This window comes from Entelurus aequoreus, linkage group LG11, assembly GCF_033978785.1.
Source record: "Entelurus aequoreus isolate RoL-2023_Sb linkage group LG11, RoL_Eaeq_v1.1, whole genome shotgun sequence".
In the NCBI taxonomy this organism is placed as follows: Eukaryota; Metazoa; Chordata; class Actinopteri; order Syngnathiformes; family Syngnathidae; genus Entelurus; species Entelurus aequoreus.
Genome location: NC_084741.1, coordinates 70,570,719 through 70,585,342, shown reverse-complemented (window position 1 = coordinate 70,585,342; position 14,624 = coordinate 70,570,719). Strand labels below are relative to the sequence as shown.

Genomic DNA, 14,624 nt, shown 5'->3' with positions numbered 1-14,624 from the left:
TTTAAATGGGAGCCAATAGTAGTTTTTGCTTTTGTTTAGTTATTGTGCACTAGCCACTTTATTTTGTTGAAAACATGTACCGTATTTTTCGGACTATAAGTCGCTCCGGAGTATACGTCACACCGACCGAAAATGCACAATAAAGAAGGGAAAAAAACATATACGTCGCACTGGAGTATAAGTCGCATTTTTGGGGGAAATTTATTTCACAAAATCCAACACCAAGAATAGACATTTGAAAGGCAATTTAAAATAAATAAAGAATAGTGAGCAACAGGCTGAATAAGTGTACGTTATACGACGCATAAATAACCAACTGTGAACGTGCCTGGTATGTTAACGTAACATATTATGGTAAGAGTCATTCAAATAACTATGACATATAGAACATGCTATACGTTTACCAAACAATCTGTCACTCCCGATCGCTAAATCCCATGAAATCTTCCTCCCCGGTGTCGCCTCTGGTATGCGCCGTTTCCTTGCTTTCTGCTACTCGATCGCCGTTTTCTGCTGCATATTTCACTACGTCCAGCTTGTAATCTGCAGTATATGATTTCCTTTTCGGTGCCATTTTCAGCCCTTTTCAGTTTTTATAAGTTACCGCCAATGTTGAAATAATCCATTTTAATAGCTACGGATGTAGCAGCAGTTAGCATCCCATGACCCACAATGCACTTCTGCCGTGACTCGCCCCCGCCGAATTCTTATTGGTTGACGTGTGTGTGACGATTGCGGACATTTGCTCAGTCTCTTACGCGAATGAGATAAATAATATTATTTGATATTTTACGGTAATGTGTTAATAATTTCACACATAAATCGCTCTGGAGTATATGTCACACCTCCGGCCAAACTATGAAAAAAACTGATTTATAATCCGAAAAATATGGTATGTAGCATTCAATACCCCACATTTAATACATCATCTGATTTACAACACAGTGTTTCCCACACATTCATTTATTTGTGGCGGCCCACCACGAAAGAATTAAGGCCGCCACAAATAGTTTTGTTTTTTTTGTGTCCTGTCCAGCTTCTCAGGCAAATCATATAGTTGATGTAGATGCCCATATCGGCTGTTCAGATTTACTTTACAAAAGAGAAGTGTAGGATCAAGATTTTTGGAGCTCTTTGTTCAGTGGATCAGATGTTTGATGAAGCTTTGTGTCTATCTACCACCACTACTGTTTTCTGTTTATTTGTTACTGACTGTGGCAGGACACCTCTGCCTCTGTTTCACTTTATGTTGCTGGTAAATAATATGGTTGTAGTAGTAGGCTAAAGTTAAATTATTTAGTATGCACTAATTAAAAGGGGCAGAGCTTTAAGAGACATTTTAGCTTTTATATTATATTAAGATATATTTTTTGTAAGAACCACAATTAATAAATATATTTCAGTGAATAACTTATTGTTCAAATCTGTATATAAATATGTACATAAAGTGTTGTAATTATATTGTAAAATGGATGGATGGATGGATGGACGTTTAAAACAAAACTGTTATTATTAATTAGTAAGTATACATTTTTTGAGCCTTTTTAGAGAAAATCATATCATTGTAGTAAATTATGCAAATTACTCGATGATTTCATGGTGACCACACCCATAGCCACGCCCCCACCGCCACAGGTATCTTGGCAGTTTATGGGAAACACTGCAACAAAACTACACAATTATAAATGTATTAAAATAATATTTACAAAAATGTGTTGTTGTATTTTAGTTCCTTGCTCTAAAAAAAGTCCAGTTCTACAAATCTATTGTCCATGTATCAAATCAGGACTCAAAATCACATTTGATTCGGAGCCAAAAATATTGATCAGAACATCCCTGGTTTTTTTTATATCGTTCCTTGGGTCCATCAGAAATGCTGGTCTTAATTTTAAAAACTGGCACAGAATTGCATCACATATCAAGATAGATAATTATGCTCAATTCATCACCCCTGAAAGACCACCAGAGTTTCATAAACAATTTTGACGAAATTAAACCCTACATTCAAACCTCATCAGGCAACTTCATGGTCAGTTTATGGAAATCCCGACGTATTGCTAATTTTCTAGCAAATATATGCAGACAGCATGATGAGAACATTAGCAGACTTGAAGGCGTGGGCTGCTCGCTATAGCATTAGTCCATCCCAGTTATTCAAGCTCTTTAATGCGCAGACTTGTGAACACTAATCACCCAAAGGGGTGATAATCTTCTAGCATTTGTGTACATATGTGTACTGGAAATCTTCCAGCTGCAACTTACCACGAGGTGAACAGGCGGGAGAGTTTTCAGCATGCTATCGGGGGCCAGCAGAGGGGAGCAGAAGGGGTCCTTGACCACCGGCGAACTGAGCAACTTCATCTCAGACAGCTGCTCCGAGCGCAGGGGCTCAAAGCCCAGCGGGAACTCTGATCCATCCTCGCCTCCAGAGGGCGGTATGGCCACGGACGACAGATGGCCAAGAAAAGGGGTATCAGGTTCACTGGAGATGGAGAAACTGACGTGTTCGGGCTGCAGGAAGAGTTAAGTGTAAGTCAGTCAACATCCATCCATCCATTTTCTACCGCTTATTCCACCGCTGCACACAAATGTGACCCGTGCTGGCAAAATGAGTCTGAATACGCACAAGCTAATTTTGACCTACAGGCAAATAAGTGAAAAAAATGTATCTTGGTTGAAATTGAGATTTTCACAAAAATGAGTCCATAAAGCCACAATCTAGCGGTCCCAATCATCGAAATAGCAAGAAAACATCTTAAATCACCTTTATTTGAAGGTTTTGTACGAGGTATGTCTTCAGAAATTAGTCCTTTGTGTTAAAATTCCTTGAGAAAATCAGTGTTTTCAACACTCACTCGCGGCAATAAGGGGGAATCCCCCTAGCCATATTTGCTATCATTGTGACGCCAAGTTTACGTACTTTCTAAAAATGAGCATGGAATTCCCGATGACGCCATTCTGAACCAATATAATTCGAGTTTTTAAACCTGTCCCGACGTAAACAAATCCGGCTTGTTGCTAACCGGAACACCAGTCGCTGTGAGGCGTACCCTCATTGGTTGAATCCCCCCGCGCGGTGCATTGTGGTATCATGGCAGCGCCCTGATGAAAAACAACACAGTAATTCGAGCGGAATATTTGGTGAAAAAAGGTGATTTTCGAACATTTAATTATTATTTCTGTGGATAAGTTAGACTGTTTTACATTCCGTAATGGATTTAGAAGGTGGAGAGGGTACACAGGCGGTTGCAAGTGCGCTAAATTCACTGCAGTCGGCGAATCTTCTTAGTGCTGCTGGTCAGGAATATTACGGATAGCTGACCAGCTGACAAACTGACCAGTGAACAAAAAAATTGTGACATAACAGTGTTGAAATTTTTGTACGATACATAACCGTTTTCAATAGAGTTGAGTATATATTTTTCCTTTAGACATGGGATTTGACTTTAATTGTACCAATTTTGGTGTTGCTACAAGGACTTTTAAGGTATGGTTGCTATGGAGTTTTGTTTTGGAACATTCTGTTCTGGAACAGTAAACTTTAAGCTGTTTTTTCTCAAAACGGACCCTCAAACTTGGTCGACTTCAATCGGATGTAACTCGGTCATTTTCTGTCCGATTCCAACAAACCATATATCATTTTGAAGGTCTTTAGATGGAGAATGCGTGAATATCAATAACTCAGTTTTTGAAATTTCCTCATTGTGGCTCATTTTGCCAGCACAGGTCACAAATAGGTTAAGTTCAAAATGAGTTAAAGCGTTTACCCCTCACGGCTATTATGACTTTTCCGAGAAATACAACACTACTGACTTTGAATTTCTCACAGAGCTCAAAGTGCTCCACATAACATCCACTGTAGCTGGAGAGCATTTTGCCAAATCCCCACAAAATTTGGTACACACCTTAAGGGAACTGACAAGCACGTGGTTTGTCATAGTGGAAAAACATGGCCGTCATTAAGCAAAACATCTTTCCAGTGGCAAGGATGGGACAAGTCATTTACCATTTTTCTATTGATTCTAAACCTGTGACGATGTCTCTAAAGCAGAGGTGTCCAAAGTGTGGCTAATTAACGGCCCATGACACGTTCTAAAAATACTATTAAATAACCAAACAAGTGGAATAAAATAGCAGAGAGGTGAAATGTAACAAGAACAAGTTGCAACGTTGACTAATAACACAAAGCTGACATGCAGGCTGTTTTTTTCTTCAAAAAATAATAATGAATCAAAATCAATGTTGTTATGAAATATTGACCTCTTAAAGCAGGGGTGGGCAATTCATTTTTACCGGGGGCCGCATGAGCAACCCGAGCACTGCTGGAGGGCCACACGACAATATTTCAATTAAATTTTGCTCAAATTATTTTTGATATACCGTAAGATAAATAATAATAATAATAATAATATTTTCATTTAACCTAACTTATCTTTATACAAAAGCAGATGGCTTATAATGCTTTTATTTTTAACACATTCTTACACAACACTTCCTGATGTATAATACAATGCAAAAATTTCAATTTCTGTCACTTTATCCTGCATCCTCTTTGTTGTGAACGTAGCACGCCTGTAAGGTGATTGGCGAAGAAGGAGGAAGCGTTGCTGTTGCGGAAATGAGGAGTGAGGATAGACGTGCGTGTGGAAAGAACGAGATAAGTTGAGCTGTGTTAGTATAGGTTGCTCAATAAAAGTTTAAAAAGAGCGTCAGACTTGGTGTGCACTTCTTCTGGACGCTACAATTGGTGTCAGAAGTGGGATGAAATGCCTCCCAGTTCGCCTTGCCATCAAACCTGGGAGTCTTCATTGAGGGCGGAATTCCCCCATGCCAAGCAGCGTGCGCTGCACCTGTAGACGCTGCCTCTCTCCTTCCTCCCTTTCTCTCTCTCTTTGCGACGAGCTTCTCGCGTCCGAGATACACAGACATCTGCAGTGCTGCCGGCACCTTAAGTCCCCACTCAATGTCCTTTCCCTCCCGTTCCATCCTTTTCCCTCCCGTTCCATCAGCTGTTTGTTATCTTATGTTACTTACTGTGCCTTGTATATACATTTTTATTTTTATTTTAGCTAAGTACCGTGTGACTTGTTGAAGGGTGGACTAGCAAAGTAAGATTTTCATTGTACGGCAAACTGTCTGTTTAACTGTGCATATGACAATAAACAATCTTGAATCTTGAAGGTGGGGATTGAACCAGGAACCCTCAGGTTGCTGGCACAGCCACTCTTCCAACTGCGCCACGCCGTCCCCGCACACGGCAACTGTGTGTGTACCTGGCAACTTCCACCCGAATGCAGCTGAGATAGGCTCCAGCACCCCCCGCGACCCCGAGAGGGACAAGCGGTAGAAAATGGATGGATGGATATATGACTGGGGCTAAAGGTAAAAAAAAATCTGCATATTGGATTGGTTTTGAAAATTAAAAATATCTAAATGGCCGTCACATGGTTTAATTTTTCAGTGTATGGCCCTCAGTGGAGAAGGTTTGGACACCTCTGCTCTAAAGCATGTAATTGACAGGCATGTCAGTATCATTTGTTCTAGTTAAAGTACACATTTCTGCTCAATTTTTTGTAGTCCAAGCAGTTCAATTTTGTTCATGAATACAACTTCCTTTTAGCTCTTTGAAATAAAAGGTTCACTTCATCCGGACAGAATCAAACAAGAATAGCAGTGTGACCTACATTGCGTTCAGACAGGAGTGGTGCACAGTGGGAGGTGGAATTATGGGTTCCCAGGTCCTGGCATGTCTGGCTCTTCCCAGATAATTTGCCAGTGTGGAGGTTTGTGGGCTCCGAGGACGCTGGGGGGTCCACGTGAGGAGAGCAGATGGACGTCTCTGACACGCTCTTCCTCACCACGTCTGAGACAAGGAAACAGAAATTCAATGGGAGGCTTAAAGTGGCACCCGTATAAATAAACTGCGAGGGGGGGGATCTGGCTAAGGGGTCATCGGGGAAATTTATGGTTGCGGTAATGAACAATTAATGTCAAGATACCTCTTGTTCCAGTGAGGGGAAATGATATGAATTGATTTACACAAGTGAAATCCAACAGGGAGAAAATAAGTGGACCCTAAATAAAGATTAGCGATGTCTTTTGCGAGCGAATGACTGGAGCTGGCCTCTGATTGGGATTAGGGATGGATAATAATCGCAACCTCCTGCGATAACGATACACATCACAATATTATTATTTGCTATGTAAATGATAATAAAAAACATTTCATAACAGGTTACAAAGGCTCCTTATTTAGCTGTTGATGTATGCGGTAACACGTTGCATTATTTGTGGTTGTATTACTTTCTCAAAACTATGATTAATCTATTTGATAACTTACTGTTAATTGCTGCTTACTTTCTGTTGCATACACTTTTGTTAAAATGTAATGAGGACTTATGCGTCTGTTTAGAGATAATATCGGCCTGTATCGGCCGATAAATGCTTTTAAATGTAATATCGGAAATTATCGGTATCGGTTTCAACCTCCCGATTTTCCCGGGAGACTCCCGAATTTCAGTGCCCCTCCCGAAAAGCTCGCGGGGCAACCATTTTCCCGATTTCCACCCGGACGACATTTTTGAGGGCATGCCTTAAAGACACTGCCTTTAGCGTCCTCTACAACCTGTCGTCACGTCCGCTTTTCCTCCATACAAACAGCGTGCCGGCCCAGTCACATAATATATGCGGCTTATACACGCACACACAAGTGAATGCAAGGCATACTTGATCAACAGCCACTTTTATCCATAACTGGAGTTGAAGTTGTTCTCTTATTTTGGAAAACCTTGTTTTTGATTGATTGATTGATTGAAACTTGTATTAGTAGATTGCACAGTACAGTACATATACCGTACAATTGACCACTAAATGGTAACACCCAAATAAGTTTTTCAACTTGTTTAAGTCGGGGTCCACGTTAATCAATTCATGGTAAAGTTACGTTGTTTAATGCATCCAGCGGGGCATCACAACAAAATTAGGCATAATAATGTGTTAATTCCACGACTGTATATATCGGTATCGGTTGATATCGGACTCTGTAATTAAGAGTTGGACAATATCGGAATATCGGATATTGGCAAAAAAGCCATTATCGGACATCTCTACTAAAAAGCAGAGTCTAGCATGTGTAAGAAAACTATTTTGAACACGCTCCAACATGCACGGACTTAAATAAAATGATTTACCCATCAGTGCAATGGGAAGAAAAAACGATTAAAGCTGATAGTAATGAAGGTGCATGCGTTTGTACCGCTACTGTCACCCTTAATAAACAGTTAAGTTTGTTTTTGTACATAAAAATAAATTGTTTGTAGCATCATTAATTAATTCAGCTCATAATTTTACATTATTGTTGGTGATAAAGTAAATTCAGCAACAACAAAAAATGTAAGAGCTGTTAAGGAAAGGAAAGAGGCGGCTCTTTTTAGATCAAATAATTATCTGAATAAAACATGTTGCTCTCATTAAGACACTGTAATTAAGGGTGCAACAAACGCAAACATATTTGAACTACACTTTTTGCACGGCTTTACCAGTGGTTTCCCCTGACTCTACATCCGTGCTGGAGGGGATGGCGGCCCTGTTGGAGTCCAGTAAAGAGTGGATCCAGTTGGACGCTCCCTGTCGAAAGTCTCGCAGCAGCAGCGCCGTGTCCCTCCTCACCATGCTGAGTGTGCTCTCCTTCTCCACCTGCTTCTCCGTCTGCGGCTCATTACCTGGACCAAGAGACGAGTGAGGGGGCATTACATTAAAGAGGGTGTGGGGAGTTTTAACATAAAAACTGGGAAGGTGATAAAAGGAAAACGCTGCAATAGTAAATAAATGTGCTGATTCAATGTTGCAAAAGGCAATTTGTTATTAGTGCAGATAACAACGAGGAGGGAATAACAAAGTGATAGTTATTGCCCGTAAACAAAGTAAAGACAATTTCCTTGATAGGCTTAATTAATATGGTCGTCCGCTGTTGTCCCCACTTGTCAGACAAACGTTTCTGCGGGTCCTGGTTATTTACATGCCACAATAAGCACATTTGGAGAACAATATAAATGCTAATAAGAGGATTTGCCAGTTTTACAATCACAACTCTCGCTAAGGAAAGAAATTATTTAGATTTCACGAGGGCAGACAAACCTCTGTGATGAATACGATCATTAAAACCTAAAGCAAGGGCAGCACAGAGGAATAATTTACCCTTTAAAACATTGCTCATTATAACGTAAAACTGGTAAAGGAAGCTGAGGACGTTATAAATGGTGCACATCAAAAACAAAAACCTGCATCCTACAGCAGGACACGCACCTGAGTAGGCGCTGAGACACCTGGAGAGAACACTCAGCGGCAGCAAGGGATCCATGAGGGTGAGCAGACGGGAGGGCGAGGCGTAGGCGGTCAGCAGGGTGGCCGGGTAGGCAGCCACGATGCCATCTGGCATTCGGACGCCGTAGGCCGCAGCACGCATCGACGTCGTCACGCACAGGTTGCCTCCGGCACTGTCGCCCGCCAGACAAACCTTCTCTCCGGTCCAGCCTGGAAATATTGTTGCGGTAGGTGACAAGATGGGAAAAGAGGGAAACGTTGCTGTTTCATGAGTGCCACAGAGGTGCTAAAAACTACATAAAAAGTGTGTAAAACAAACGTAAATGTGCGTTGTCTCCCCTGTGGCTATAACCTACAAAAATGTCTCATAGAAATCAATTTTTGACACTGCATGCTCAAGCAGGCACATTGCATTTGCATCCAAATAACCTGCATTTCTTTCTGCCCAACTGCTCAATCTAATCAGATCCAGTAGCAGAACTACACAACGCTGTGCTGAAAGTGTGTTGACCAAAATCTACCTGTAGGAGCCTAAATGCTGTTTAAGTTCATTCACATTAGTTCTCGCAGCTTGCTGCGTCCTTCATCGACGCGCGAGCCGAGTGATCCACCGCTGAGAGTTGACAAACCTTGCTAGTATCTCCGCCTGTCAAGCGGAAGACCAGGGTTCGATTCCCTGAAGGGGAGCCATAATGTAGGAGCCTAAATGCTGCTTAAGTTAATTTACATTTTATGGAAGGTGCTTTATGTTTATTCAGCAACCAGGGTTCGATTCCCTGACGGGGAGCCATAATGTAGGAGTTTTTTGACTAAAATGACCGACTTGACTTAAACAGAATTTAGGCTCCTACACTACCTTTGTTCTGTGATACCTTAATTTACGGGTAATTTCATACCTTAAGTAACGAGACATTTAATTGTTGGTTTAAGTAATATTTGTGACAGGGTTATGCCGTCTGAGCAATAAAGAGTTAATATGTTGTTACAAGTTATTGTACCTGATTCGTTTACACAAGAAACAAACAAGTTTTGACTCGACAGTTGACGTGCGCGCTTGAGCTCCTCTCAGAGATCGACACAATCCTGCCCGCCAACCATCGAAACTAAGAAGGCTAGTGCATAGGAGAGAAGGCGGGCTATCAAATCTGAGGAACAAACCATTAAAAAAATATGTCCTTTCTGCGAGCACTGAGTCTGCAGCATGAAGTCACAAATGCCCAAACGACAAACATTTATCCATTAAAATATTGAGAAGCTACAGATGCTGTCTTTGCCATGTTTCAATTTGTTTTACTTGGTCCAGACTCATCAAACCATATGGTCCAGCATTACCCTTGGTACAGACATAAATATTTTTGTACAAACATTTATCCATTAAAATATTGAGAAGCTACAGATGCTGTCTTTGCCATCTTTCAGTTTGTTTTGTTTGGTCCTGACTCCTGAAACCGTATGGTCAAGCATTACCTTTGGTACAGACATAAATATTTTGTACAAACATTTATCCATAAAAATATTGAGAAGCTACAGATGCTGTCTTTGCTGTGTTTCAATTTGTTTTGTTTGGTCCGGACTCCTCAAACCGTATGGTCGAGCATTACCTTTGGTACAGACATAAATATTTTTGTACAAACATTTATCCATAAAAATATTGAGAAGCTACAGATGCTGTCTTTGCCATCTTTCAATTTGTTTTGTTTGGTCCTGACTCATCAAACCGTATGGTCGAGCACTACCTTTGGTACAGACATAAATATTTTGTACAAACATTTATCCATAAAAATATTGAGAAGCTACAGAGGCTGTCTTTGCCGTGTTTCAATTTGTTTTGTTTGGTCCGGACTCCTCAAACCGTATGGTCGAGCATTACCTTTGGTACAGACATAAATATTTTTGTACAAACATTTATCCATAAAAATATTGAGAAGCTACAGATGCTGTCTTTGCCATGTTTCAATTTGTTTTATTCGGTCCAGACTCATCAAACCATATGGTCCAGCATTACCTTTGGTACAGACATAAATATTTTTGTACAAACATTTATCCATAAAAATATTGAGAAGCTATAGATGCTGTCTTTGCCGTGTTTCAATTTGTTTTGTTTGGTCCGGACTCCTCAAACCGTATGGTCGAGCATTACCTTTGGTACAGACATAAATATTTTTGTACAAACATTTATCCATAAAAATATTGAGAAGCTACAGATGCTGTCTTTGCCATGTTTCAATTTGTTTTATTTGGTCCAGACTCATCAAACCATATGGTCCAGCATTACCTTTGGTACAGACATAAATATTTTTGTACAAACATTTATCCATTAAAATATTGAGAAGCTACAGATGCTGTCTTTGCCATCTTTCAGTTTGTTTTGTTTGGTCCTGACTCATGAAACCGTATGGTCAAGCATTACCGTTGGTACAGACATAAATATTTTGTACAAACATTTATCCATAAAAATATTGAGAAGCTACAGATGCTGTCTTTGCCATGTTTCAATTTGTTTTATTTTCAGTCCAGGCTCATCAAACCATATGGTCCAGCATTACCTTTGGTACAGACATAAATATTTTGTACAAACATTTATCCATAAAAATATTGAGAAGCTACAGATGCTGTCTTTGCCGTGTTTCAATTTGTTTTGTTTGGTCCGGACTCCTCAAACCGTATGGTCGAGCATTACCTTTGGTACAGACATAAATATTTTTGTACAAACATTTATCCATAAAAATATTGAGAAGCTACAGATGCTGTCTTTGCCATGTTTCAATTTGTTTTGTTTGGTCCGGACTCCTCAAACTGTATGGTCGAGCATTACCTTTGGTACAGACATAAATATTTTTGTACAAACATTTATCCATAAAAATATTGAGAAGCTACAGATGCTGTCTTTGCCATGTTTCAATTTGTTTTATTTGGTCCAGACTCATCAAACCATATGGTCCAGCATTACCTTTGGTACAGACATAAATATTTTTGTACAAACATTTATCCATTAAAATATTGAGAAGCTACAGATGCTGTCTTTGCCATCTTTCAGTTTGTTTTGTTTGGTCCTGACTCATGAAACCGTATGGTCAAGCATTACCGTTGGTACAGACATAAATATTTTGTACAAACATTTATCCATAAAAATATTGAGAAGCTACAGATGCTGTCTTTGCCGTGTTTCAATTTGTTTTGTTTGGTCCGGACTCCTCAAACCGTATGGTCGAGCATTACCTTTGGTACAGACATAAATATTTTGTACAAACATTTATCCATAAAAATATTGAGAAGCTACAGATGCTGTCTTTGCCGTGTTTCAATTTGTTTTGTTTGGTCCGGACTCCTCAAACCGTATGGTCGAGCATTACCTTTGGTACAGACAAATATTTTTGTACAAACATTTATCCATAAAAATATTGAGAAGCTACAGATGCTGTCTTTGCCATCTTTCAATTTGTTTTGTTTGGTCCTGACTCATCAAACCGTATGGTCGAGCATTACCTTTGGTACAGACATAAATATTTTGTACAAACATGTATCCATAAAAATATTGAGAAGCTACAGATGCTGTCTTTGCCATGTTTCAATTTGTTTTGTTTGGTCCTGACTCATCAAACCGTATGGTCGAGCATTACCTTTGGTACAGACATAAATATTTTGTACAAACATTTATCCATAAAAATATTGAGAAGCTACAGATGCTGTCTTTGCCGTGTTTCAATTTGTTTTGTTTGGTCCGGACTCCTCAAACCGTATGGTCGAGCATTACCTTTGGTACAGACAAATATTTTTGTACAAACATTTATCCATAAAAATATTGAGAAGCTACAGATGCTGTCTTTGCCATCTTTCAATTTGTTTTGTTTGGTCCTGACTCATCAAACCGTATGGTCGAGCATTACCTTTGGTACAGACATAAATATTTTGTACAAACATGTATCCATAAAAATATTGAGAAGCTACAGATGCTGTCTTTGCCATGTTTCAATTTGTTTTGTTTGGTCCTGACTCATCAAACCGTATGGTCGAGCATTACCTTTGGTACAGACATAAATATTTTGTACAAACATGTATCCATAAAAATATTGAGAAGCTACAGATGCTGTCTTTGCCATGTTTCAATTTGTTTTGTTTGGTCCTGACTCATCAAACCATATGGTCAAGCATTACCTTTGGTACAGACATAAATGTTTGGTAGGTCATTTATGGATAAATATTTGGTACATTTATCCATAAAATTATTGGGAAGCTACAGATGCTGTCTTTGCCATGTTTCAATTTGTTTTGTTTGGTCCGGACTCATTAAACCATACGGTCGAGCATTACCTTTGGTACAGACATACATATCGCTTGTTGTCAACTCTGACTTCTCTGGTGCGTCACTTAAATGTGCTCTATAAAAACAAGTTGCTTATAATCGGCAGATAAGTAGACTTGGAAACACTAGACAGAGAAGCAGCCCCAAGGAGACCTCGCATTAGTCCGGTCCTCAAGGTAAATGCTGAACAATATTAATAATTTCAGAGGGCTCGGCTGTCAAAAGCTTTTTGAGGTATGAGCTTGGTCGTGGAACACAATGTGCTTGTAAGTTGAGGTACCACCGTTCCAGAATTTAGCTGATTAAGGACACTTAGCATGGTACTTGGCTTCATTTTAAGATGTAGTGGTGGGTGTATACTCAGACACAGGCTATCATGTCCATGAGGAAGGTTTATCCGTCATAATGTCATAAACACCCTCAAGGCAAAGCTTCAGTGCCTCTTCTCTTAAAAACAGAGCAAACAAGTGAGGGAGATTAAAGATTTTTCTCACATTTGCTACCCATACACAGGCTCCAGGCAAACGTTACTGTTAGAACATCATAAAAAATTCATCATTCAAGGTCAATTAAAACAGGATTATTGTCTTTGTAAAGACATAAATGTTGCTCTCGTGTGGCAAGTAAAATTGCTAGTTTTTATATACGTTATATAGAAGTTAAGAGTGTCAAGGGGAGTGTGCTGTAAGTACTGTACCAAGTAGGTGGTGGTTCTTCAGAGCCCAACAGTATGCGTAGAAGCACTCCTCTAGGGCCCGTGGAAAGGGGGCCTCGGGTGCCAGGGAGTAGTCCACTGACAGAATGGGGACGCCGAGGTCCTGGGACCAGCTCTTGAGATAGGGCTGCACAAAACAACAACACAAGTGTACTGTACAGGTATTGGATAACAGACTATAGTTTCAAAGGGAATTTTCAATATGCTGTTAAAGCGATGAGAGGCAACAGCTGCCACAAGAAAGAGAAAAAAGGGATGAGCAGAGAGTGGTGACAAAAGTTAAAGAGGATAAAAGTTATGAAAATGACTCGTCCCTGTGATGTCGTCTGTCTCATTTCTGGCTTGCTGTCTAGACAAAGGATCGCTGGCCCTCTCGCTCACCTCAATTTTCTCTAATGTGCGTCTATAATAAAAGACGTCCTGTCCTTATTTGATAGGGGAAAGACAAAAGGGATGCTGCAGGTTAAACCAGCAGAGATTTTGGACTTCAAGGCTTGTCATGAGTTTTATTTTTTGAACATGTCAGGCAAAGTGAGGTGCGTCTATAGTTTAGTGTCACCTCGACAATTGCTGACTCAGCCGCTCCAAAAACTCAGCAGTGTCGTAAGACTCCTGCGGTTATAATAAATGAGCTCAGGCGATTGAGTGTGTGTGTGTGTGTGTGTGTGTGTGTGTGTGTGTGTGTGTGTGTGTGTGTGTGTGTGTGTGTGTGTGTGTGTGTGTGTGTGTGTGTGTGTGTGTGTGTGTGTGTGTGGTCAAAAACGGGTATTCCTAAAACCAGTTGATAAAATTTGTGTGGATCACCTGAGATAGTGCTAGTGTACCTAATGAAGTGTCCATTGTGTGCGTACTGTCAATCATATGAGTGTCAACATGTGTCACAGCAGGCTAGACTACTGCAGCTCACTTCTTGTCGGGATCCCCAGCAAGAACATCCAGAAGCTGCAGTACTTACAGAATAGTGCTGCTAGGATCCTGATGAGTGCGGAAATGCGACCACATCACACCACTTCTCAAATCCCTTCACTGGCTTCCTGTTCTACTCGGGGTGGAATACACAGTCTCCCTACTAACCCACCAGTGCCTCCATGGTAATGCCCCCCTCTACCTCAAAGAACTGCTCACCCCCAAATCCTCCACACGACACCTCCGCTCCGGACAGGCTAACCTCCTCCAACCTCCGAGGACAAAGCTACGAACAACGGGAGACCGGGCTTTCTGCTCCGCCGCTCCCAGTCTGTGGAACGCTCTCCCTGACCACCTGAGGGCACCACAGACTGTGGA

General features: G+C 40.5%; 1 protein-coding gene across 4 annotated transcripts in view; it reads right to left on the bottom strand.

The window, feature by feature from the left end:
• LOC133660433 (hormone-sensitive lipase-like) overlaps positions 1-14,624 on the bottom strand; it is a 242,021-nt gene that overhangs the window by 170,805 nt on the left and 56,592 nt on the right. For all 4 annotated transcript variants that reach the window (XM_062063930.1, XM_062063928.1, XM_062063929.1 and 1 more), the window contains 5 exons: positions 13,323-13,467; positions 8,305-8,532; positions 7,539-7,721; positions 5,685-5,863; positions 2,263-2,511 (listed from right to left, as the gene is read on the bottom strand). In XM_062063930.1, coding sequence (XP_061919914.1) covers positions 2,263-2,511; positions 5,685-5,863; positions 7,539-7,721; positions 8,305-8,532; positions 13,323-13,467 — 984 coding nt within the window. The remainder of the gene's footprint in view (positions 1-2,262; positions 2,512-5,684; positions 5,864-7,538; positions 7,722-8,304; positions 8,533-13,322; positions 13,468-14,624) is intronic.